Source organism: Amyelois transitella, chromosome 19 (genome assembly GCF_032362555.1).
Source record: "Amyelois transitella isolate CPQ chromosome 19, ilAmyTran1.1, whole genome shotgun sequence".
Classification (NCBI taxonomy): domain Eukaryota; kingdom Metazoa; phylum Arthropoda; class Insecta; order Lepidoptera; family Pyralidae; genus Amyelois; species Amyelois transitella.
In genome coordinates, this window is record NC_083522.1 from 4,330,120 (window position 1) to 4,355,610 (window position 25,491).

A 25,491-nucleotide genomic window follows, 5' to 3' on the forward strand; every position below is an offset into this window, starting at 1 on the left:
CTTACTTAAAATCAAAAAGTCAAATTAAATATTCAAAACAGAAACGTTGATTGGTTAATGATGATAAATGAATGATGTGCCGTGTGGTTGCCGGTACCAATACAAAAAAGAATAGGACAAAAATAGGATAAAAATAACTTCAGTTTTTTAATCTTCGAACATTTAAACGGTTATTGTGAGGTCTGTTAATCTACGTGTTAATTCGTTATTGTATTCAACACACGACCCAAGCCTAATACTATGTAGGCCGTTGAGTATCATCAAGTTTGTAATAAATAAACTAATTTACCTGTTCTTCAAATACTGCATAGCGGCGTCTAAATCAACTGGCGGTATCGTAAAATCATACAATTGATCGTTAGTACTCAATATGACTAGTCCAGTGCGGTAATTAAGACCCATTTTTGTGAGATATTTGAACAAATCCGCGACCGCTTTACGTTTCTGCTGCATTATGTTCTTAGCTTGCGACGTTTGTTTTTCTTTGGGAAGTGTTGAGTCCACCTGTTGATTGATAATAATGTATATAAAACGATCTCAAGTAAGTATCATGTTGTGCTGTAGTCGTATATTTTTATTTAATAAGCAAACACTCAACTTGTGAATAAAGCAGTGTGTTACGTAATTACAAAATTCGTACATTTATAATTTCTAGTATTTAATAAGCTATTATTTGACTGTTTGTCAATCCTTCATAAAATATAAAATGAAGTTACTAACAAACAAACTATTGGACATAGAAAAAAAAGCTGAAATTTGGAAATGTTCTCAAGAAAGTCTGGTGTACTACCTACATTAATCAAAAAAAAATACAAATTAAAATTTTGGAAATTCCCATATAAATATAGTAAAAACCAACAACAAACAAATATACCTGAAATGATCCAAAATGTGCTCTAGTCATAATGAATTGGATTCCTAATATACTAAGTACAATATTGCACCCAAACATATTAAATGAAAAATATTGAACATACCTCTAATGATCCCAAATGCGTGCTCGTCTCAATGACTTGCGTGACAAAGTCATCCAAAGCCTGCACCAACACTGGATACCCCGCATTCGTCATAGTATCCTTGCAAAGGGTCTTCGCTTTGTTCAACAAATTCGACACTTTTGATAGAAGTGCTCCCTCTGATAAAGAAGGGCACGGCTGCTCGGCTTGATCCAGGTATTTCTGCGAATCAGAAAGAAGAATGATGAAAATTTAAATATGGATACACATTATTGTTTTTTAAGAGAGGAAGGGGAAGACGCTGTATTTCCAGAATATCACCTTATCCACGAATGTTTCTAAGGCATCTTCTCTCTTTTTTTAAAAGTTCTGATTACTTAGAAGATAAAGAGATTCTTTCCAAGACTGTTGGCTCTGTCAAGACAAATTAAGTTTAAATGTACGTATGAGCGACTGCGTGAATAAGCCCCTGATGCAATAAATAAGTGTTGCCATCTCGAGCCAACGCAATAAAATGGAATTGGTAGTAATTTTGTCATAAATGCCCCAAACTAGAACCGCAAATGTCGTTGCTTTTTATCACTAAGCATGTAGTCGCTAGTTCCAGGAGAATCTTATATTATGACATTTAAACAAATGAAATTAAATGAGAAAGTCACCTTGACCATCCGAGGCTGTAGCAGATAATTCTGTGGATCAACGAGATAAGCGCCCCCGGTGGCGGTAGAAGCGGCCGTGGCTCGCTTGGGACGATCCCAGATGCCGACGTGGTCGACGCAAACGTCGCTGCTCTTGTCCACTAAGCAACTGGTCACTGGTTCTTTCAGGAGATTCTGTCAGAAAAACATTTATACAAATGAAATAAAGATTTTTGCGTTGCTTAGTGAGTTACAGATAGTCAATGTACAACGTAAATAACTGAATGCGTAAACCTGAAATTTGTTTTTTTTAATGTCCCTTGGGTAGTCTAGGAGTATACCAAGAGAGTTTTTCCGTAATTCCCGGGAAACAGATTTACGGGATATTTCGTATTATGCGGGCAGAGCCGCGGGAACCTGCATGCCAAATTTCAAATGTCTACACCCAGCGGTTTGGACTATACTTTGCGGTGTCAGTCAAACTGTCAGCATATTTATATATAGTACCTGGGCGACCGAGCGACGCTGTTTATCAAGTACAAAAATCAAAATAAAACTACATGTATTTGGGACTCGAACCTGAAACAGCCGGATATAGAAGATGAAGATTATAATATTACCTCAAACTCTTTGGTCTGCTTATGTAGCGCCCTATGTGCCTTATCGACTGTATCTTTAACGCTCCAATAACTGAGATCACGATCCCACGTACAAATCTTAACGAAATCTTTCAGTTTCTTCTCAATAGGTGCCCGTTTCTCTTTCAAGTAGGAAGCGACTTGAGCGCTGAACTGAGCGTAATAGTTATACGTGTTCCATAGTATAGAGAGGAGTTCGTCTGGAAAATAAATCAAGTTATATCAATCATGATCACCTGGTCGTCTCATTCATTTAATATCATTAATTGTTAACATTTTTGTTAATTTCTCTTTGGGAAAGTGGATAAACTGTTTAATCTATTAACTCCATCTTTATATGGTTTAAAGTTAAGGAAAAGTCTTATAGGCAATATTGCCACCTTTATCTATAGAAATGGGCAACCAAATGACATAACACATTTTTTGTGATAATATGTCATACTCAAGCATTTCTAAATGAAATCAAGGCTTATATGTAGAGTTATTTTAAATGGATGGCAAATATCTATCTTTCTCTGCCAGAAATCAACAGAAATCAAAATGTGTCATGTACTTACTTCTTCTCTCAGTAGGTTCCAAATGTACCAAATGGCAGTGGTATACAAAAATAATATCCAGTCTCACTTCATACTCTACCAAGTTGGACATTTCCATGTAATCTTTCAACACGGATATGACACGAGTAGAGCTCGCTGGCTCTTCAGCATTTGGGTCTAAGTAAGAGTTTATAACTGAGTATAGGTAGAACCAGTATCGATGCGCTTCTGAACGCTTCCTGCAAAAAATAATAATATGTGCATTATTATTACCATATGCTCATAAAGTGCACTGATAAATTGGCATTTCAACTAAGATTTAAAAGGACTAGAAACAATGCATAAAGTACATTAGTTCCTTACTTACTTGTCCAAACGTGGCTATCTTAACCAGTCTGCCATTAACGCTGTTATACGCTAATATAACAAAAATTACAAACCTGTTATACAAATTGTTTAGGCACTCTTTCCAATGCGCCATTTCTAATTTCCTCCAGTTGATAATCTGCTGCCCTACGGCTAAAGATATGTCAATCATGTTGTTTCCCTTATGAGCATTTTTGTTCCATTCCTCGATCTTATCCCGAAGAAGTTCGAGGCCAGTCAGAAGACGGGACACGGGTGATGAGACCGGGAAACTGAGGATCCTGTTCACTATCACGATTATCTGAAATCAATTTAACATAACATTAAGACATAAGCTAACGTTGAAATAAGAACATGTTTTCGCCTGTTTTACTGAAGATTTTTAAAACATGAACTGTATGGAGTCCGGCCATTTGAAATCTGACCCCCACCTGGTTGCAATTGATGTGGTAAAAGGCAATTAACGGAATAGGCACATTAACTTTTTGTGCGTATTCCTTGAATCGCATTTTAGTACAAAAATACTCACTACTAGTTACCATAATCCAATATGGATTTGGTTCTCCTGCAGAGGTTACGGAGGTTAAGAATATACAAGAGCATTCAACATAGAAATTATAGTACAAAGGTGTTACTTATTTCAATAAAATCTCTTCCGGTTGAGCCGTGACATTTATGACAAAATATTACAACATACGTCTTTAAGCGTAGGGAAATCCGGCCACTGATCTAATAGTTGGTTGGTCGCATCTTTTACTCTATGAAGCAGCGGCGCGCACTGTTTCGTCTCGGAAACCCAGGCTGAACGATAGAAGTCAACTTTTTGGCTTGACGCTTCTGTAGATATAAAAAAAAATATATATTATTAGTCTCTATTTATTCTTATCAAACATTGTAAGAGAAAAAAATAACGAAATTGAAATGAAAAAGCACATCCTATATTTGCAACTGAAAAATGCATTTCCAAGATTAAACTCACAGTTAATAACAAAATCATGCGTCAAACCATTAAAACACGGCCGTAAGTTTTTTCATCAAAAGAAACCTGTTCTAAATCACAGCGGCTTATTCTTTAGAACCATAATCTCAATTCGATAATACATATCTTTGCAAGTATTAGTAAAAACCGACCTCATTATGTTACGTTTGAGTGGATTATATTATATACTTTCTGAAATGGTTTAGTTCAGTGTCAGTATAAAATAAACAAAAGTATCTACTTACCACTTCCATCAACATTTTCTTTAATTTTCGAGATCAGGACCAACAGGCTCGGCGACACAGCGCCCTCAAATTCAGCATCGAGTACTTCCCAAGCATTCTGCATTATACGGCTAAATGTGGGATACCTCTGCATCAATGGACTGACCACATCTGAACTAAACACTTTCTTTGAGCAGGGTAACCATTCAGCTACAGTTAAATTTCGAATGAAACTTGAATGCCATTCATAGACTAAAGAGATATCTTCAGGAGTAATAAGAAGTTTCGTTTTATTTTTATTGTCTGTTTGTGCTTTTGTTTTCTGTTCTAGTGAAGGTGGTTTAAATTCTCCGAAGTCGCTTTCGGTGTACGAAGGGAACATTTCTGTTATCTCTTGTGCCGCCATTGCATCTTCGTCCTCGTCTTCGCATTTCGATCTAAAACAGAATTTCAGTTATTTACTTAGCAACCAAATTCTATGCAAGGAAGTCGTTTATTACTTTTTGCTTCTGAATTTGTTAATTAGTTGTCACAAGTCATTATGTCTTACGTGTCAAGGTCAAGAGAAAGAAGAAATATGTATGTACAAACAGTCTTGAATTGACTGACAGTACACAACACTCGGGAAAAGATCCATGGTAACTAACTTAACTATCTTAGTTACAACACTAGATACAGTAAAATATGGGTACACACAGGGTGAGTTAACCGCGAAGTAAGTTCGAAACTCACAAGTCTCTTACTTACTTCTTCTCGAACTTTAGTATCGTATAGAGATACTAACTCAACAATACTATAATGATAAATATCTATAAAGTTCACCATCCAAATCCCAGTCCATTCGGAGAAAGTTCCGTTTCTCGTGTTGCCCTGACTGGGATTCGAACACGTGACCTCCGGTGTCACAGACAAGCGCACTACCGCTGCATCACAAAGGCCGTCAAGATGGTAGTCGAACTCATGTAAGGTGTGCCTGTCTTGGCACCAGTGTTGGCCACTTGCACACACGACGAACAACAAGTTAATAAAATCGAGTACGGTAACATACTTGGTAACATAGAGCGCATCTTCGTCCTGCTTCTTAAGCTCCAGTTCCCGGTTTTGCTTCTCCCAGGCGCGCACGAGTGTGTTCAGAGTATTCAGAACGCAGTTGAATGACTCTGAATCGGCTGCTTCTGTTGCGAAACAACGCATGCGCAGCTCTGACAAATTCATTTTTAGTACCCTGAAAATCATTATCATTTATATTTTAGTTCTTTAAATAAAGTTTTAATATTGTAGCAAGCCTTCGTTCCCTGTACTGTACACTTTATTAAAATTTTATCTTAACTATGCCACGAGATACAACCACTTCATATAATTACTTTGGCTTTTATAAGTATGAATATTAGTACTTATTATAGTGTAAATAAGTTGCAAAAACTTTGTTAATTGTAAAGTTCAAAATCACAATGAGAGAATAAATCATGTTTTTAAATTCTACTTACGTAATATTTTCAGCCTCCGCACTAAATGAGTCATCGCCTGCCGCGACCACATTTCTATTCAATAACTGCACAAATTGGTCCTTTATAAATCTATTCAAATAGTCGTGTTTCCCATTCTTACTAGGTATACTATCCGGGTACACCATCAAATCAGTAACCGCCTCCTTTATATAGGATCCTTGCTCGATTTTTAAAATCAGCTCTCTCACTAAATCGTTTAGTGACGTCACGCTAAATACGAGCTGAGAAATAGAACTTTGTAGAGGTTTCGCCAAGTCAGGGAAAGCGTTTGTGTATGACTCGATTTTTTTATAAAAAGCGTTAACCGAATACAACCAAGATGAAGCTTCTTTGGTGACAGTCTGTGCTACTTGTATCACACTTTTATTGGCTATTGGTTTTTCAATGTTTTCATATAAGGCGTTACATGAAGTGTTAAGGTTGGTGGCCAAATCTCTGGTCGTTTTTGATGATAATACTGACTTTGTGAAGTGACTACAATCCTGTAACATTAGAAATCATTAGAAAACTGACTACTTTTTACTTTTTAACGGTGTATGGATCCAAAAAAAAAATACTTATGTATCATATAAACTAAAAAAAATAGCAACATTTACCTTCACAAAACTGCTGTATGTGGGTTTCTCGGGTCTAAACGTATTACCTGAAGCATATTTAAGCACCTTATCCGCTGTACTTTGCCTCAATTCAAACAAAACCTTGCAATATGGATGAACTTTCTTTAAAACTTCTCTATTTTCATTTAAACTCTCAACAGTCACGTCTGAAGGAGCCTTTACACTTTTATTCTCTAATATACTACCAGTTATTACTCCATGAATGTAATAAGTACTAAGTAATACTTCAAACATTTTTATATCTTCCTCAATATATTTTACTTTTAGCCGATACTTTTCAACGTGATCCACATTTTTCATTTCAGACATCAATTTAATAAACAAAAGACTTGTAAGTAATGATAACTCTGCAGTAAGAATCTTTATTTTTATTGTATTAGTGGAATTATGTGATATGCTAGAAAGTTCTTTGTTAAGAGTTTGTGCTTCAATTAGCATATCCGTAAAAGATTTGTCTCCTTTGAAATTGTCTGTTATTTCTTTTATTGGGTCTGTATCATTAAAAACATCCAATTTCATAGCCATATGTAAGCAGTTTACAAGATGCTCGAATTTCTTTAACTCAAATTCGGCGTCAGATTTCCTGAAAGTATAACATTAATATAGTAAATGGCAATGTTTCGGACAGTTAAGATAGAAAAGTACGTAACATAGTTTTAGTAGAGTTTGCAAATTATAATACGCAAAGGTTACATTCTATTAAAGAAGACAAGTTCAAGAAAAAAATAATGAAAAAACTTCAGTGTAATAATACCGCTCATTTAGCTTAAACACTTACACTTTCGCTACTGCCGCGGCATTCAAAGTGGCAATATTTCTCCAAATTATATTTAGCATTGATTCCAATTGCGAAGAGTAACTGTCAAGCTCCTCCAATGAAACAGTTTCGAATGCCAACAGGTGACGGGTATCTGAAATATTTAAGTGAGCATTATACTCTTTTACTGGTCCAATACTTTGTTAATTTATATTTCACACAACCACAATAACATTGTTTATTCAAACAAAAAAATACAAAAGGTATTTCAAATTTAAGCTTTTCCAATTATGTTTAGAAATGTCTCTTTAGGTTACATCGCTCTGTCTAAATATTATAAACGTAAAATACTGGAAAATTAAATAAGGAATACAAATGCTCAAAGCTCTGCATGTAACTTACTGTTTTCCTTAGAAGACAATGTCATAGCTTGTACGAAATACGGTAGAAGTGCAAGATTCGACGACAATCGTTTCTCGCTAGATGGCACTACTTCTGCGCTATCTTCGGCAGCCATTTTGTTGATGTTGAAGAACGCGGTCGAATATAACGCCGGGGAATATACCAAGGTTTTGTAGAACTCATCCCAAAATTTTACAGGTATTGAATGTATGCTGTAATAAAAAGTTCAGTAAGAACTTGTGTGTCTCTTAAAATGAGTGAAAGGCTTGCAAAAGTTTTAACTACAAAGCACAGTTTTGAAATTTGTATAATATAAAGTACATATGCAGCTATTCTCTAACAAAGCTCTGTTTTCTATACCTTATTTCGTAGGCCAACAAATATATGTATTTTTATAGATACTAGCAAAGAAAAAGATTTTTTATAGGTTGTTTTTATAACTTACCTCGATTGTTCTACATCAAGTCCAGAAACAAAGTTTTGCAAAATTTCTAATGTATTGGTAAAATCGGACGGAAATCCCTTTGTCCTCTTACTAACATTTACCAAATATGTCAAAATTTCAATAAAATCAACACCCGACTTTATTTCCTCTTCGTTACATAGCTTTTGAAGTACAATTAAAAGATCTTTTTGTAAAAAGTTTAACAGTCTTTGTATTACATAGGAACTGAACGGTGTCAATTTTACTGTATGATCAAACTTTGTTTGTGTTTCCAGCTTAGTAATATTTTCAAGCGCAAATTCTTCTTTATTGATAGTGGCGCCAACTACAGACAATTTATGGAGTTCTCGCGACAGAGGTTTATTCATATCTAAAGTCAATTTATTGATCTCCTCAGTCTTACTTTTATAAACATTGTATTCATCCTCGTTTTCATACAATTTCGGTTGACCATAGAGTTTTCTCAGCTTTTTACTGATTTTAGCCATTTCTACATTATCTCTATCATAATCTAGTATTGTAGCGTCATAAAGTAAGTTAAACGTAGCAACGACTTGTTTGTTTGAAACGTGTTTAAAAAGTTCTCCAATCAAATGTTTTTTTAGCCATTTACTGTGCACATAGATTAATTTTACGATTTCTTCATTCATTGTATATCTTCTATTTTTACGGTGAACCACAAATAAATCTATAGAACAAATATCTACAAGCCTATTTCGCCAATTCAGTAGTTGTAAAATCCGACAAGTGGCTTCATCGTCTAATGAATCTTCAGCAAGCAGTAAGCATGTTTTTATTGTAGCATCAATCTCTTTAAGATAACGGTCACATAGTTGCAAGATCGGATAATTTTCAGTCTCGCTTACTGTTGGCCATTTATTTTGACCTGCATCGCGCCCTATAGCCAATGCTTGTGAATACGATAGTGCGGACAGTTTAGAATTATCATTAGTAAGTGTTTTTATCATTTTATTGTAAAGTACGACAGCCTCAAGATTAGCTTTCTTTATACTTTTCTCAGTCAATTTATAAAATTCGGAATAAAATCTGTTATGTAAAATTTTGTTTTTATAATTGAACATCCCAGGACTAGTCGACTCCAGAAATTGTAATAAATATCTTTCGTGAGGATGTTTTTCTAATGCTCTCTTTATGAGTTTATGCAAACTATAAATATTTTGGCAAGGAAAGTTAGTGTGTGTTATGTAGAGAGTAAACATGAAATCAAACTTATTATTTATACTTTGTATGACCGTATCACAACTTTGCTGGCATATTTCGAATTCAGAATCTGCGCAAAGGCCTTTTACTGTTAATGTGTGTTTAAAGTCATTTGTTTTTTTAACACTCTCTTCAATTTGATCTAATTCTTTTTCTAACGCTTTCAGCATGGCATTTTTCATTTCGGCCAGTGACATGCTTAGATTGGAGGCAAAATCTGCTCCACATCTGGGTTTTATATACACATCTGCAAAACTGTTGACTATAGCTCGTTTGAATGTAATGGCACGTACTAACTGCTGCCATGTCAAATGAGATGCTTGTAATAAGTGAGTAATAGTTGGACGATCAAATCCTAAAACAGAATGAATATGTTCAATCAAATTCAACATTAATAATTTTCTTTGGTTATTTTATATGAAGAAAATATTAAAAGTTAAACCGAAGGTCTAAATTATAAGAAAATCAGTGATAACTTACCTTGCACAAATGAGGCCATCAACTCATGACACTTGATGCATATCTCATGATATTCCTGAGGCATACCGACCGATGACAGAAGAGCCGTCAGATCCATATACGGCATCGTATCCAACAAACTAACATTCCACTCTTCAGATCTTAACAAAAATATTTCCACTCCTCTATTTCTCATTGCTCTCGAGATCTCTCCATACTTCGGATCCATAGTAAAGAATACTCTAAAATTTACATGAGGCTTTATTTCACTTATTTCCCCCCTTTCAGGTATACTAAGGACCCCATTCGGTTCTAATAGACCATTAAGTCTATCGAGCACGGCAGCAGAAGTCAAATTGACATTATCAAGTAACAACCATGAACCTTCCACCATAGTTTTGACCAACAGAGAATCTATCCACTCGAATTTCCCACCAGCATTTATTGATGATGTACCGATTTTGGCCTCTAATTTCTTGAGATTAGACATAACTTCTTGTACTCTCTGTAAGACTTTACTGTAAGCATGACTAGAATATGATTTACGTTCGAGCAATGTCTCGCAATGATTGAACAAAAATTTTATTTTCTCTTTGAAATATCCAACATTTGCATTATCATTCGCATTACTTGCTTGTAAAGACATATATCGATACAATTGACTTAGTAAGTTATTCGCAGAATACCTATTATCTTTATCAAGAATCCATCGGAACTGCACGATCTGTATGGTTAGAGTTCCAATTACATCGTACAAATTTTCCAAATTTCTGTTTAAGTCTACTTGTTCGAATCCTCCTAAGAGATCGGATACGTCCATTGCTGACGTCACAGGAACAACTTGAAGGTCGTTCCCGGTCAAATCAGCAAGAACTTGCACTATACTACTTTTCCCTGTAGCAGTGGGACCAACTAATATAGATAGCCAATTCATATTGACACATTGAGCTAAAGCTTTCAGCGTAGGCAACTGCTGTCTTAAAATAAGCAAGTTATTTTCCATAGAGTGACGGTTTTTGTAGCATTTCTCGTCATTTCGTCGTATAGAAACATTTCCTATGACGATTTCTTGATCTTTTATAAGAAATTGAGGCGCCGGATCACTCCTAGGGTAGTCTGGACAAAATATGGTATTGTAAGCTTTTATCATTTTGTCTTTATCTTCAGAAGTTCTCATTCTATTGACGTACAGCATATCGACATATTTTCCAGGACACAATTCGTCCCCCTTTTTTTGATCGTCGATTAAAGCTTCACACCACCTCTGTATATCTCTTAGATTCATTTCCCAAGGGCCTCCTCTGTGGCCCCAAGATTGAATCTCAGTAATTTCATGAGCAACTTTGCAATTAAACTCTACGATTCTATGCAGGATTTCCTTAGGCAAACTTGAGTACTGCGCCTCCACGATATATATAAGATCATCTTTTGTCAACGTATCGATGTAAACTTGAGTAAATCTGTTCAAGAATGACAAAGGAAGTCCTCTTCTGGCACCGCCTTGTTTTAGTGGATTTTGACACGCGAACAACCTCGTTTGTACCTTTACTTTGAACGTTTTTCCCAACTCTGGAATAAAAACTTCTCCCCTATGATCCAAACACGCGTTAAGGCCTTCCAGTACTGGTTGGGGAGCTAAATTCAATTCGTCGAGTAAAATCCAGTCGCCATTTTGTAAGGCGTTCAAAAATGCGCCTTCTTTGAATGTGAATGACCCATCTTCTGTCGGTAGGTCAGTTCCAAATAAGTCTGTAATGTCCTAATAACCAAAAACAATTGATCAATTACAAAATAAAACAATTATTAGAAAAAAAAGAGACAAGCAATCTAATACTTTTATTGATAATAAATACAAGAATACTCACAGTTTGGTCACTGAGGTTGATTCGGACTACCTTGTGCCCAGAAGATTTAGCTAGCGCTGTCACTAAGCTGGTCTTGCCAACACCAGGATTGCCTTCCAAAAGAATCGCCTTATTCAGTTGAAGACCACGAAGCAATCTTAACGTATTTGATCCAGTCGTTGGAGCAGTAAATGTGAATTGCTGATCCGAAACCATTCTATGCTTTCCTATATCTATGAAAAAAGGCCTCATTCCAAATTTGGTACCATCACACTCAGCCGTAAATACTCTCTTTCTATTACTTAGCATTTCATTCAAATTATCCATATACTCGTTCCCTATGGTCTCTATTTGTTTAAGTAAGAAATTGACAGCTGTGCGACGTAGCAACACTAACGTCTCGGAATCGATATGGCCGGTTAAAGCTGTTCCAAAACAATCCAAAAAGGTCATACATGCGCCATGCACGTACGCTTCAGGAGTGTCTAAAAGACCTCTGCTTACAGTCGAATTAATAAAATGCACCCATGAAAGCAAATCGCGTATACTGAACGGAAACTTATTAGTGACTTCCGAATGTTTCAACCAATCAGTGAAGTCTAAAATCGAATTGCCAATCCCTGAACTTCCATCTTCTTGATTCCCAAGAGATATTCCCCTGCTTACACTTTTCTCTAACACTTTTAATAAATCCTCCCTAGAAGTCACACTATCACACCATATCTCGGTAAATCTATTCCTCAGGGCTGGCGACAGTTCTTTTTTACCAAAGTCGCCACCAGGATTCATTGTACCTATTATATGGAAGTTTTTATGAGCAGTTATTACTACAATTTCAGAATCATCCTTTGTGCTTCTTTCTGACAGAACCAGCTGTCTTTCTGGCTCCAGCAAAGAATTAAGTCTTTCTAGAACGCTGTCATCGGCTAAGGAGATCTCATCAGCTAAAAACATGTCACCACCTTCCATGGCTTTAATTAGGGGTCCGTCAACCCATTCAAATAATCTTCCATCATTTTTATACTGACGAACTGGGCGAAGACCTCCAAGGAAATCAGAACTTTCTGTGTGCATGTGACAATTGACTGATAGAAGTTTTCTTCGACTAAGAGTGGCAAGGACCTGACATATTGTGGTCTTCCCACAGCCTGTTTCACCGACTAAAAGTACAGGCTCATCGAAAGTGAATGCCTTGGCTATGAGAACAGCCAATCGCCTCATATTATAAGTCCATACGATATGAGAGAACTCTTCTAATTGGTTATTAAGAAGTGTCTCTAAAATAGATTTGGTTACCGGCGACGTTGTTTGATGAAGTGTGAATAAATTGTCAGGATTAACTTTCCTCTTTATATGTTTTTCAATAACTTCTTCTATGATGGTTCTTTCATCAGTCTGTCTCACTTTTCCAGCTAATATCAGATATCCTTCATCAGCTATGTGTTGATCCCAATCGTAAAATTTTTCATCAGTAAGTATTTCTTTAGAAGCATGTTTGTATCTTTGGCCCCATCGGAATAAGTCTCTCAAGGTTATGAAACCGTCTTTGCCCTGCACGGCTGCTGAGCCACGTCGTCTAACTTGCAACTCTGCCATCACAGCTATCATCTTTTTGCTATAAGCTGGAGGTACATGGCATCTCTGATGCAAAATTATCTCTAATTCCTTTCGCGGTATTTCATCGAAATGCAATTCAACAAATCTATTTCTGAACGCTCTAGATAACATTTTACGACCGCCATACAGTCCTGGTGGATTTTGCGTCGCGAATAACATGAAGCCAGGGTCAGCTTTGACGACTTGTTGTGTTTCTGGGATAAACAGTTCCCGATTATCATCTAACACACGATTTAGGGCTTCCAAAACGTCGCTCGGAGCTAAATTCAGCTCATCGAGGATAATCCAGTATCCCTTTCTCATCGCTTCGACTAGAACTCCTTCTTTGAAAACTAAATGACCATTCGCGTCAGTAGCGTAAGAACCTATGTACTCCTGAAGGTCAGTATGTTCGTGATTGTTAATACGCACGCAATAATTTCCCGATGCTTTCGCTATGTATGTTATTAGAGACGTTTTTCCTACGGACGTGTCACCTTGCAATAAAATTGGTAGTCGCCCTAGTGAAATTATTCTGGCGATGTCTCGAAGGTTCTTTTTTACGGCTGGTGTTAAAATGTAACCCTCGGGTATTGCGATGTCGAGTTTCCCTTGCGGGATCCAGTGTCCCTCAAATAGTAAGAAATTTTGACCCGGAATCTGTGGCTCTGGTATGAGTTGATTAAGTACCGATTTGACGTTCTTCTTACCAAGCACGGCCCTAAGATAACAAAAAAGATACAAATGAGGGAAAACAAATTAAAAGTATTAAACATAAAGGAAAATTTTTATTGATTTTTTTATCGTTCTAGTATCTAATATGATAGAATATTGGCAAAATACACTATAATATACATACGTCACAATCACGTCTAACGTGATTATATGTATCACCTAAAAGATGGTCAATCCATCATCTTACGTTCAAAGCCAATATGTTAAATCTAGGAGGTCTTCCTTCATCTAAGATGAAAAACAAATAGATCACTTACTTGGCAATCATCGCCTCGACCACGGGGTGTGATCGGCTATCCAACTGCGTAAGAAAGGATAGGCAGAAGGCTTCGTACAGAGATCGCGCGACGGTGCCGCACTTCGCTTTCGCGGCCGCAGTCAACGCGCGACATAAAGTACGAAGAGAGTAGTGGGGCGCATTACCTGTGGCATCAAAAGTAACATTACATACATAAATCAGGTCCTAATATAAGTCCTAGTTTCCTTACAGGGTAGATAGAGTCAATAGTCCCAAATAAATATGAAACCCATGAATATGGGTTTCATATTTATTTGGGACTATTATGTTATATTATATGTGTTATATTATATGTATTATATTATATAACTAGATAAGCTAAAAGTGGTTGAATTAATTTTACATAATCATCTCCTAAAAGCACAACCGAATGAAATACATGGATAAAACCAAAATGTAGAATATTACAATCAGCGACAAAAGAAAAGCTTCTCTTTTTTGCAATATACTAATCCGCTTTTTGGCAATAAAAAGTAGATTTTGTTCTTCCTCAGTGTCAACCATATCTCTGTAGTAAATTTCATCAAAATCGGTTTAAGGTGTGAAAGCGTAAAAGACAGACCGAGTTTCTTTCGCATTTATAAAATTACTAGGAATGAAGGGATTCGTTGATACGAATCAACATATAAAGATTGACAAGAACTTAAATATAGTTAAAGAATTACCTGCACCGTCGACTAGATTCAGCTTCGCTTCTTTTCTTACAATTGCATAGAAATTGTAAATGGCTTCTAACAAAGCCCCACTAAGGTTCATATGATACAAATAATCGCCGATCAACAGCATCAAGTCATTCCTTTCAGTCAGCTCATCAATAAAGAACTCAGTAAAACGATTTCTCAAACCTACAGGAAGATCTTTCTTCCCGACATCCGTAGCAGGATTCATACACGCAAACAACGTAAAATCTGGATGCCTTTTGATAGGAACTTTATCTCCTTTCTCTAATAAATCTATTGTCTCACTTTTGTCCTCTAACAACCCAGCGAGGCACTCCAATATCTCAGCTGATGCCAAGTTTATTTCATCCAGCAACACCCAATGACCTTCTTGCATTGCTTTGACCAAAGAACCTTCAATAAACGCAAACGTTAATCTCGCGTCTGAACGAATCTGCTGTTCCAATTTCAAAAGCTTATGACCAAAATTCATCCAGGTCTTCAATTTGTCATCTCTCCTCTCTTTCAACCTATTTAAGGCCGCTTTATGACTCTGCTTCATCAAAGTCACTAACGCTATCCAATCTTCATTGTCGTAACACGTTTGAATGTGATTTAAAAACTTCTTATTCTTTTTCACATTGTAAAAACTTCTGAACAATACCTCAAACTCATTTCTGATTGGTCTAATAACGTATTTCATGTCAACAGGTTTGTAACCGCCAAGTAAATCGGCAGAGTCAGATTGTTGGTTCATATTTATAACTATTAACTTATGGCCAGTCTGTTTAGCCAAATACTGGACGGAAGAGGTTTTGCCCGTTCCGGTTTCCCCCACCAAAAGCACCGGTTCATTCGATGTGACACAACAAGCTATTCTTTCCAACAAGCAAGCTGTTTGCCTCGTAAAAGAAAACACGACTTGTCTATTATCAAAATCCATTGACTCTAAACTCTTTTCAACTCTTGGCACTTTAGCTCTTCCCACTTCTAATGCTAAAGGATTCAACGATACATTTGGCTTATAATGTCTGAAATAAAATTCGGTTTTAGTTTCGACTATGCCCAATCGCACTCCGACCTTTTTTGCTAATTCTAGTCTATGGGCAGGTGAAGCTACGGAGCATGTGAATATATCAAAGGCATCTTGGAGAACTTTCGTAGCTGAGTCTGGACTTGAGACTTCGAAACCAATGACAGCCCTTGAACACCACTTCATCAAATCTCTTGTTGATATCAATCTTGATCCCCGTATTACTGTTATATTATTATCATTGTCAGTATCACGATTTTCGGTCGTATGTAGTGAGGTGTCATGGCTGCCTACGGAAAACATCATGAAGACTTCTATCATCTTTGAGCTGATCGTGGAAAGACTAGGGTATTGTGTTTGTATGATTTCTACCAGCTCCGATCTAGATAAAGGTTCAACATTTATTTGCGTTAGATGTTTTTGTAGAAGGGTACTGGAATTAGACATTTTCTTTTGAAAGCCGTAGTTGGTCATTATTGTCCTAGAACAAAAGCGTAATAGTACAGTAGCCATAACAGACAAGAGTGCAAATTCACTATACAAATTAATTTAAATTATAACAAAATTTCGTGATAATGCATAACCAAGTCATTTATTGCATTCAGGATGACATAGTAACATGTCATCATCCTCCGCTCGAACGTGAAACGTGACAGCATTAGTTTTTGATAAAAACGAGCGGCGTAGCGCGTGCGATGCTCTTGGATAAAGGTTTAAACACCTACCCCCGTAGCTCAGATGGTTTAAGAAAACCAAGATTCAGAAGTAGGTAAGTCACAGTACTTATTACTTTAGTCGTCTCCAACGACATTCACGGAAAATCACTAATTTAATTCGCAAAATAAATTTAATACAATTTCCTACCTTTGAGTGACAAAAAGTTGGAATCCAGGAGTGACAGGCAAGGCATCCCGATATCCGGGAACACACAGGGTGTTTCTTTCTAGGAGCGAACTCAACGTCGAAGCCACGTCCAGCGCGGCGCAATCGATGTCTTCTAACAACAACCAGTGGCCGTTCTGTACTGCCTGTTAATAGAAAAAAGTAAATGCGGGTCAATTGATTGGTACGTGTGATTATTACATGACCGAAATAAAAATCGAATTATAAACATAAGTATTGTTTTTTGTGTTCTTTCTTAAAATAATTGCCAATACTTTTCCCGCTTTCTTTGACCACCGTGGGCGCCGCCCTTCTTTATTGCTACCAGATAAGGAGTTCGCCGGCCGCGACAGTGCGCTGACGTATTAAACCTTATTACTAGCACATAAGGTTTTTGTTTCGGCGGAATTTAGAGGGGTGAATTCACCCCGGAGTTCTAGAAATTCGTTTTGTAATATCAATATGATTGTATAAAAAAAGTAATTACCTCTGTTAACACACCCGGCCGCCATACAAACTCTCCAGGCACATCGGTACACTGATGAGAACCCAACAACATACGGGAGTCAGTCTGATCTCCCAGTTGCACCTTCTTAAAGGCTGTCCCTTTTCGGCCGGTTATTGCAGCCAAATGCTCAACTAGCGATGTCTTCCCTGACCCCACTGGTCCCATAAGGCAAAGTGCTTTGCCTAAAATATTGAGATAATTTTTTTTTGGTAATCTTAGACTTTATTAATCAATCTATTTACAAATAATAATAATAAGAGCTCCTGTATACTATGCTGAACAATCACAAATGTGAAGCTGCCCTAATAGACTTTTCGTAATTCATATTTTAGTATCTATCAGAAATTTGGACTTTGACAATAACATATCAATTGAGATTCTTCTTAAATACTGTATTAAGTCAGTTGATCTGTTTAAACTGCAGTACAAACAATATAAAAGCAAGAAGCCTTAAAAATAACTTTTACAACCTTGAACTTTAATGTAAAAATATATTGAAATTTTACCTGAAGCAACAGCCAAAGCCAGACTTCTCAGATTATTGACAGTAGATTTGACAGGAACCAGTTTTCCACTTTGTACATGATTTTTGTTATGTACAGGAAGCAGTATACCATCAATATTTACTACATTATTTGAGCTGAGGTTTTCATTAGGAATAATTTCTTCTATGGCATATACATCATCAGGTTTTGTAGTCATACAGTCAATTGTTTCTTCAAGAGGCACATTTAAGATATGAGACAGTTTTTTTGATTGAATTTCAGTCATATTTGTCAGTATCACCATGCATTCCTTCACCATCCTGTTAAAAATCAATGAAATATATATACTTCTGGTCTTGTAACTAGCAAAGGTAGAACACATTTTACAGGTACAACTTTGGTAAAAAGAGAACTGCGATATCCCTACATTGATTAAACATGTTAAGTGTAACAATCACTATCCTGACAACTGCATCAAAATCAGTTCAGCGAAACGCGAGATAATTGTGGACAATCATACCTGTCAAACCACCACTGTGAGAACCACCTTTATTTAAGGTGGTTAAAAATAGACCCCATTACTCACCATCTTACATGGGCTTTTTCATGACTACTAAAATTGCTGATAAATTTGGCCCAATCCCATTTTGAAGATAGCTCATTGGGCAATTTACTCAGAAATGCATAACAGCATTTTACTATTTGTTCATCCGTAATTTTATGCCTACAATCATGGAGTCTTCGCTTCTTTGGGGCAACATTGTAGGAGTCCTCATGGTGGAAAAATACCTCAAATGGCGGTACTGGATTCACTTCAAAATATTTGAGTGCATATCTGTAAAAGTTTACACAAAAATTAAATAATTTAATCTTAGAAATCCACATTAAAATGTTCAGAATTTAAAGTTAATGGTAAATTGTACTATGTGTAATATGTATTTTACTCTGGCAAGGGATATGAATGAATATGTCTATCTGAATATATACCTGACTATCTGAATGAATGAATAAATGACATTTTATGTCCCATTATTTGATTCTTTAGCTTTTAATAAGAAAATTAACCTCTCAGCTGCTGTGGCGCACATATGCGCCAACTGTCCGAGACAACTTAAAACTCGATTTTAAGCTTAAAGTCCATATAGTTATGGTTTAAAATTGTTTAAATTACATCTCAAACATACTCAGCAACCACAGACAACAGAAATTAATCTGTTTCTTTAAAATAAAAATTGTTGAAAATCAGTTCAAAACAGACCCCTGTTTCAAAAGTGCGTGACCTTGAGAGATTTATTTTGAAAAATATTTTATTTTTTAAAGAAATAATATGATTTAATTGCAAAAACGTTGTTATTTATTAAAAAAATAAGATAAATATGAAGTTTATCTTGATAATATAATACCTAAAAACTAATTTTATGTGGTTATAATGTGGAAATAAAGACAACTATAGATCGCGCAAGTGTTTTTGTTGAATGTTGTAACTAAAGGTCTAATAAAGTAAAATGAAATTAATTTATTTGCTATAATATGGTGTTATAATATTCAATACATATCAAGCTTTGACTGTACAAAAGTATTTTATTAACTTCAAAGCAAATATTCCTATATTTTTATCAAATTTTGAAACAAGTCGATCAATCAAATTTTTCGTTCAAATCCGCCGCAGTTCTAGCGTCTCGGTGTTACGGGCGCTTAGCATCTGAGAGGTTAAAAAACAACTATATACTTACTGCAATACATCAGGGTGGTCACTCAATGTTGCTAAAATCACAGAATACTCCAGATGGTTTGTCTTCTCTGTATCATTGCAAGTGTCGTATTTCGGAGTTGAGAACACTGGTTCCAAAGGAATTTTTGAAGATACTAATGCCAGTAGAATACTGGATAAATACTTTTTAAAAAGTAGAGCATTATCTACATTTAATATATGTTGCGATAACAACTGAATTGCTCTTGGGGTGTCGATCGAACTGTCACATATTTTTTTCTGAAAATGTATTATTAGTTAAAACTATATTTGGAAAGGAGATAAACTGGCAACTGAAAATCATCATACTAGGAGTCCAGGTTGTTTCCTCCCAGATAACTTTTGGTGCATTTATGAGTATGATGCAGTAGTGGAACGGCTAGAAGCGACTGCCGTCTGATTTTCATACCCATGTTTAAAGGAGAACCTAATCAGTTTGGACAATGGTTAAAGATATTTCCATCTCTTAATGAATGCTTTTTATCTATGAGAATCGCTCATGTATAACACTATGATAACACCAAAAGTTAATTTCTTCTATGATTAAAAGCAAATTTAGATTTAATACAAACGAGGAAAAGGTAAAGTTACTAACTCCAACATCAAAACACGTTTCCTTCAATTCCAAGTCAGTTGATTCAGCGCCTATCTGAAGCACTGCATCCTTAAGTGATTTCATTTTTATTAATAACTAGATTTCATATTAATAAGCAGAAAAAACAGTTGAAATAAAAACCGGCCTCGTGTATGCATGCAATATTTACATGAGAACAACACACGGCAACACGTGAAACACGAGTTCAATTGACACTGACTTTACTTTATGACATTGATATTTATGACATAAATAACATTGATTAGTTTACTCAGTCACACACACCAAATTTTTTTCAAATATTATTTATTATTTTATTTCCCTTTTTTTTATTGTATTTAGTTCTAGTTTATTATAATGAGTATGTTATGATATTATTGTTAGGATATGATTTAAAAAGGGATACACAAACTCTTTAGTGGAATATAGGAATACAGAAAAAAATATAATATAGATTAGAAACCTCTTTCCACTTGCCACAATCTTTGCATATTTCCTTCGCTTCATAACTCTCATTGAAGAAAGAGATAGTCTCTGCCTACCCCTCCGGGAAAGAGGCATGATTTTATGTATGTATGTATGTAGATTAGAAAAGATAATCTCATGGGGCGCGGCCAAAGAACCAATGTTAAGGCTTAAAAGTCTTAACTGGGCAAAGTTTAATACCTAGATTAACGGAAACTGCGTAAGTACCACAGATTTGAAACTTATTTTATGTCTTAACTTATTTTTATGACTTTGGTAAGTACTATCAATAAAAGTCTTTTTTTGAGTATTCATAATAATATGCCTAAGTGTAGATAGATATCTTGGTCTTAAAGTTGGGAATTGAGCGAAGTTATATATTCACAACTTTTTACAAGCATAGCAAATAAGCGGCGCCCAATTTATTTGTACTTCAATTAACTAACATTTAAGAATGAAATGTTATGAAAGAAAATCGTTCAACAAAACAAAGTAAGAACGTCATACTCAAAAAAACTTTTGAATAAGTAATTAGTAATCTTGTGCGGAGCAGTATGATATCTTTATTTTAATTTTAATGTTTTATATTAAACATTGTAATAAGTTATTATAAATTTTATTGCAATTTGAAGGGGACTGTTTTGTAATATTCTCGATGGTAGTAAATATAAATTATTCTTCCTTCGTGTGTTAAGGGAATGAGTATGATCTATGTAATAATAATGCAAAACCAAATGTATTGGTTTTATTCTAGTTAAAACACAACTATGACAGTAACAATAAAGACAAGATTATTTTTTAAAATATCATAGATAACATGTCATTCTCCCCCCCTTAAATAATCCCTTAAATAAGCTGGTGGTCTGCGATCTCTACTGGAACGGCGTAGAACAGGTTCTTCGGACTCGGCTGCCCGTCCTTCATTTGACACGTCAGGTTCCACAGTGTCATTTATAGTTCCCTGGACATCCGGCTCCATATCAGCACTTTCTTCACTCTCCCGATTAAGTTGCGGCAAAGGAGCTAAATGTTTATTAGAAACTACTGTTTCACGACCATCAGGAAGCTTGACATATGAATACATGGGATTAGGTTGTAATAATTCCACTTCATCAACTAATGGGTCATATTTAGAATTTCTTACGTGTCGTTTAAGTAGTATAGGTCCTGGAGTAAGTAACCACGTTGGCATAGATTGTCCATTTAATGATCGTCTAGGATGATGAAACATACGTTCATGAGGGGTTGCATTGGTACTTGTACATAACAACGAGCGTATTGAGTGAAGAGCAAAAGGCAAAACTTTTTCCCATTCTTCGATTCGCATACTTTTGGACCGAATGCTTAGTTGAATACTCTTCCATAATGTTCCATTTAGTCTTTCTATTTGTCCGTTACCTTCTGGATTGTAGGGAGAGCTTCTGCTAGTAGCTATTCCAAGGGAATGAAGAAATTGTTGGACTTCTTCTGATAAAAATGATGTTCCTCTGTCAGAGTGAATATATTGTGGTATACCAAATAGATAAAAGATATCTTTCAGACAATGAACAACAGTTGAAGCAGTCATATCTTTACATGGATAAGCGAAGGGAAATCTAGAGTATTCGTCGATTACTGTTAATATATAACGATTAGTAGTGTTACTTGGCACAGGCCCTTTGAAATCTATATTAAGTCTTTCAAAACACGAAGTTGCTTTTATGAGATGGCCGTGTGTCTGACCAAATCTTGGTTTTATTTCTGAACAAATAGGGCAAGACGAAACCATGGATCTTATTTCATTAATCGAATATGGCAGATTCTTTTGACGTACCCAATGTGCCATTCTCACTATTCCAGGATGGCACAAAGCATCGTGTATTTCATAAAGTTTATTTGTAGATATACTAGCGCTTATTCTAGACAAAGCATCAGCAGTGAAATTTTCTTTCCCTGGTCTATATATAATGTCGTATTTATAACACGACAACTCAAGGCGCCATCGTTCAACTTTCTCGTTTTTAACTTTGCTTGTATGATTTTGATTCAGCATAAATGAAACTGACTGTTGATCGGTGATGAGAAGAAAATGTCGACCCAAGAGATAGTGTCGCCACTTGCGTAAAGATTCTACAATTGCGTAAGCTTCTTTTTCAATAGCAGAGTGACGGCGTTCTGAATCGGAAAGACTTCTAGAAAAAAATGCCACTGGTCTTCCATTTTGTGTAAGAGATGCTGCAATTGTATGCTCAGAAGCATCAGTTTCAACGACGAATCTTTCTTCATTGTCTATTGCAGTCAAACATGACTTAGCAATAGTAGATTTAAGAGAATTAAAACTAGAAATAGCTGTTTCATCGAGTGGAAAGCTTTTGCTTGAGATTAAAGGCCTTACCTTTTCAGAAAAATTTTGTACCCATTTTGAATAATGCGCAAAAAGCCCGAGAGTTCTTTTCAGTGAAGGTCCATCTGATGGGACTGGTAAGTCAAGAAGTGGCTTAAGACGAGTTGAATCTGGTTTAATAGTGTTATTATGAACATTATAACCAAGTAAATTTATAGAGCTAGAAGAAAAGGTACATTTGTCTTTGTTAAGTGTCAAACTGTATTTCTCGGCTGCCATCATAAATCTTTCCAAATTTTTGTCATGATCGTCTTTTGTTTTGCCGCATACGGTAATATCATCTAAATAAGCAAATGTGCCGTTAAGTTTCTCTGACTCTATTATAAATTGCAGTGTACGTTGAAAAGCAGCTACGCCATTGGTTACTCCAAATGGAATGCGAGTAAACTGATATAAATTACCACATGCTTCGAATGCTGTATACTTTTTTTCTTTTTCTAATATTGGAATTTGGTGGTAAGCACTTTTCAAATCAATTTGACTAAAATAATTGTATTTAGCTACATTAGCAACTACCAGTTCTATGCTAGGCAGTGGATGAGCATCAAGTTCTGTATATTTGTTAATAGTTCGCGAATAATCAATAACCACGCGGCGCCGGTGATGATCTCCCCCAATAATTATTACTTGTGCCCTCCAAGGAGATACAGATGGTTCAATCACTCCATCTTGTAAAAGATTATGTATCTCTTGTCTTATAAAAGTTTCTTCATCAGTGCTATAGCGTCTCGACCGGACTGCTATTGGTTTTATGTTAGGAGATAAATTTGTAAAAACAGACACAGCTGGAACAGTTGCTTGCATGACATTGCAGATTTGAAGGCTTTCTCTTTTTCCACCAAAATGTAATTCTACTGACGAATGATCCTTAAGAACATCATGTCCAATAATTACATCAGAACATAAGTTATTTACAATAAGTAATGGTATGTTTTTGTACGTACAGTTATTCAGTCGAATAGTAGGATAGCAGATACCATCTACATGTGATACATGATTCAATGATGCCAGTGTAATCGTTTGATGGCATGGTTTAATTTTGAGATTCATAGCTTGCACCAGATTACGATCAATAAAGCTCACGGAACTGCCAGTGTCAATAAGTGCATCAGCTCTTGTATCATTGACAAATATAGTAATTGTAGCTTTTCGTAAATTAGACGGAGAAGCAGCTATTATTCCAGACATATTGTTCTCAATTTCAGTTTCTACGGAATTTATAGTTGGTCTACTTCTACATACATTAGCGAAATGACCTTTCTTAGAACATAATTGGCAACAGGAATTAAAAGCAGGACATTTGTTCCTTTGATGTACATTTCCTCCACAGAAAAAACATTTTCGCTGAGAATAATAATTTTTCTTAGTTTCATTTCTGTTTTGTACTAAGTCTATAGTGTTTTTAGACATATTGAGAGCATTAAGAGTCGTTGGAGTTGAATAAGATTTCGTGTTATTTATTGCTGTTTCAAGCGAAATTGCTACATTAAGTGCTTCGTCTAAAGTAAGTGATAAATGCTCAAGGAGTCTTTCACGTATCTGTTGAGATTGAATACCTAAGATAAATGCGTCACGAATATATTCATTTCTATATTCTTCAGCTGATACTTCTCTAAAATTACAATTATGAGATAACAGTTTGAGTGCTTGTACATATTCTGAAATACTTTCACTTATTTGTTGTTTTCTTATAGTAAGAGAATGTCGAGCATGTATTTCATTTTGTGGTTTTATGTAAATATTATTTAGTGCTTCTATAGCTTTAGTATAGGTTTGGTATTCTTTTATATATGAATATACAGTTGGCGAAAGATGGTTGACTAAGAGTTTTAATTTGAGTGATTCGTCTTTAAATTCTGATAATTCTTCAGATAAGAAATTTATAAAAGTATACCGCCAGTGAGTCCAACGAAGATCAGCTCCACATATATTAGGTTCCACATCAAAACGTTCTGGACGCAAATACCGTGCGATATTTCCTGTGGAAGTGGTAGCCATTTTTTTTTCAAAGAAATTTATTTTATTTTGTAAAATAATGTTTTGCTGATAAAGAATAAATGTGACTAAGCGTCGATATACATTATTGATAAGGTTTAACTAGAATAAATTGTAATAATAATGCAAAACCAAATGTATTGGTTTTATTCTAGTTAAAACACAACTATGACAGTAACAATAAAGACAAGATTATTTTTTAAAATATCATAGATAACATGTCAATCTACTTTTGTTAATATACTCTTATTTTTAAAAACAAAGGAAAAGATACCTTGTAAAGTTAATTAGAGTACCCGAAACCAAAGAGCTTGCATGAAAAGAGCTATGAATGTGGATGAAACGAAAGAAGTTTGCAGGGATCTCTGCCTAAAGCGTGATATAGATAAATTGTATTATATAGAGGGTAGTGTAAGAACTTTTTATTTGATGAAATAGGGCTTGCAGCTTTAGTAAAGAGGCAAATTGCAAAATGAGAAGACATCTATTTTCCCGCTGCATCATCAATGTACTGAAA

At 35.5% G+C, this 25,491-nt stretch overlaps 2 protein-coding genes across 2 annotated transcripts in view; both read right to left on the minus strand.

Annotated features, from left to right (window-relative positions):
• Positions 1–20,303, minus strand: part of LOC106132653 (midasin) — a 31,425-nt gene extending 11,122 nt beyond the window's left edge. Inside the window, exons 1-24 of the mRNA XM_013332122.2 lie at positions 20,132–20,303; positions 19,520–19,776; positions 18,373–18,621; positions 17,808–18,106; positions 17,281–17,483; positions 16,776–16,939; positions 14,885–16,392; positions 14,179–14,344; positions 11,612–13,907; positions 9,768–11,505; positions 8,067–9,642; positions 7,622–7,833; positions 7,241–7,373; positions 6,442–7,045; positions 5,825–6,327; positions 5,386–5,562; positions 4,359–4,774; positions 3,832–3,971; positions 3,209–3,435; positions 2,790–3,007; positions 2,215–2,432; positions 1,616–1,789; positions 978–1,178; positions 290–504 (exon numbers count right to left, since the gene is read on the minus strand). Coding sequence (XP_013187576.2) covers positions 290–504; positions 978–1,178; positions 1,616–1,789; positions 2,215–2,432; positions 2,790–3,007; positions 3,209–3,435; positions 3,832–3,971; positions 4,359–4,774; positions 5,386–5,562; positions 5,825–6,327; positions 6,442–7,045; positions 7,241–7,373; positions 7,622–7,833; positions 8,067–9,642; positions 9,768–11,505; positions 11,612–13,907; positions 14,179–14,344; positions 14,885–16,392; positions 16,776–16,939; positions 17,281–17,483; positions 17,808–18,106; positions 18,373–18,621; positions 19,520–19,776; positions 20,132–20,215 — 11,978 coding nt within the window. The 5' untranslated portion in view covers positions 20,216–20,303. The remainder of the gene's footprint in view (positions 1–289; positions 505–977; positions 1,179–1,615; positions 1,790–2,214; positions 2,433–2,789; positions 3,008–3,208; positions 3,436–3,831; positions 3,972–4,358; positions 4,775–5,385; positions 5,563–5,824; positions 6,328–6,441; positions 7,046–7,240; positions 7,374–7,621; positions 7,834–8,066; positions 9,643–9,767; positions 11,506–11,611; positions 13,908–14,178; positions 14,345–14,884; positions 16,393–16,775; positions 16,940–17,280; positions 17,484–17,807; positions 18,107–18,372; positions 18,622–19,519; positions 19,777–20,131) is intronic.
• Positions 20,304–21,382: 1,079 nt separating this feature from the next.
• LOC132902864 (uncharacterized) lies at positions 21,383–23,370 on the minus strand. The gene has a single exon (XM_060949680.1). It carries the CDS (start codon positions 23,199–23,201, stop codon positions 21,417–21,419), a length of 1,785 nt encoding a protein of 594 aa, XP_060805663.1. The 5' UTR covers positions 23,202–23,370; the 3' UTR covers positions 21,383–21,416.
• Between the last annotated feature and the right edge of the window lie 2,121 nt (positions 23,371–25,491).

Bases quoted from the DNA above. Each gene is read 5' to 3' on its own strand.
- LOC132902864 (XM_060949680.1), bottom strand. From the start codon at position 23,201: ATGATGGCAGCCGAGAAATACAGTTTGACACTTAACAAAGACAAATGT.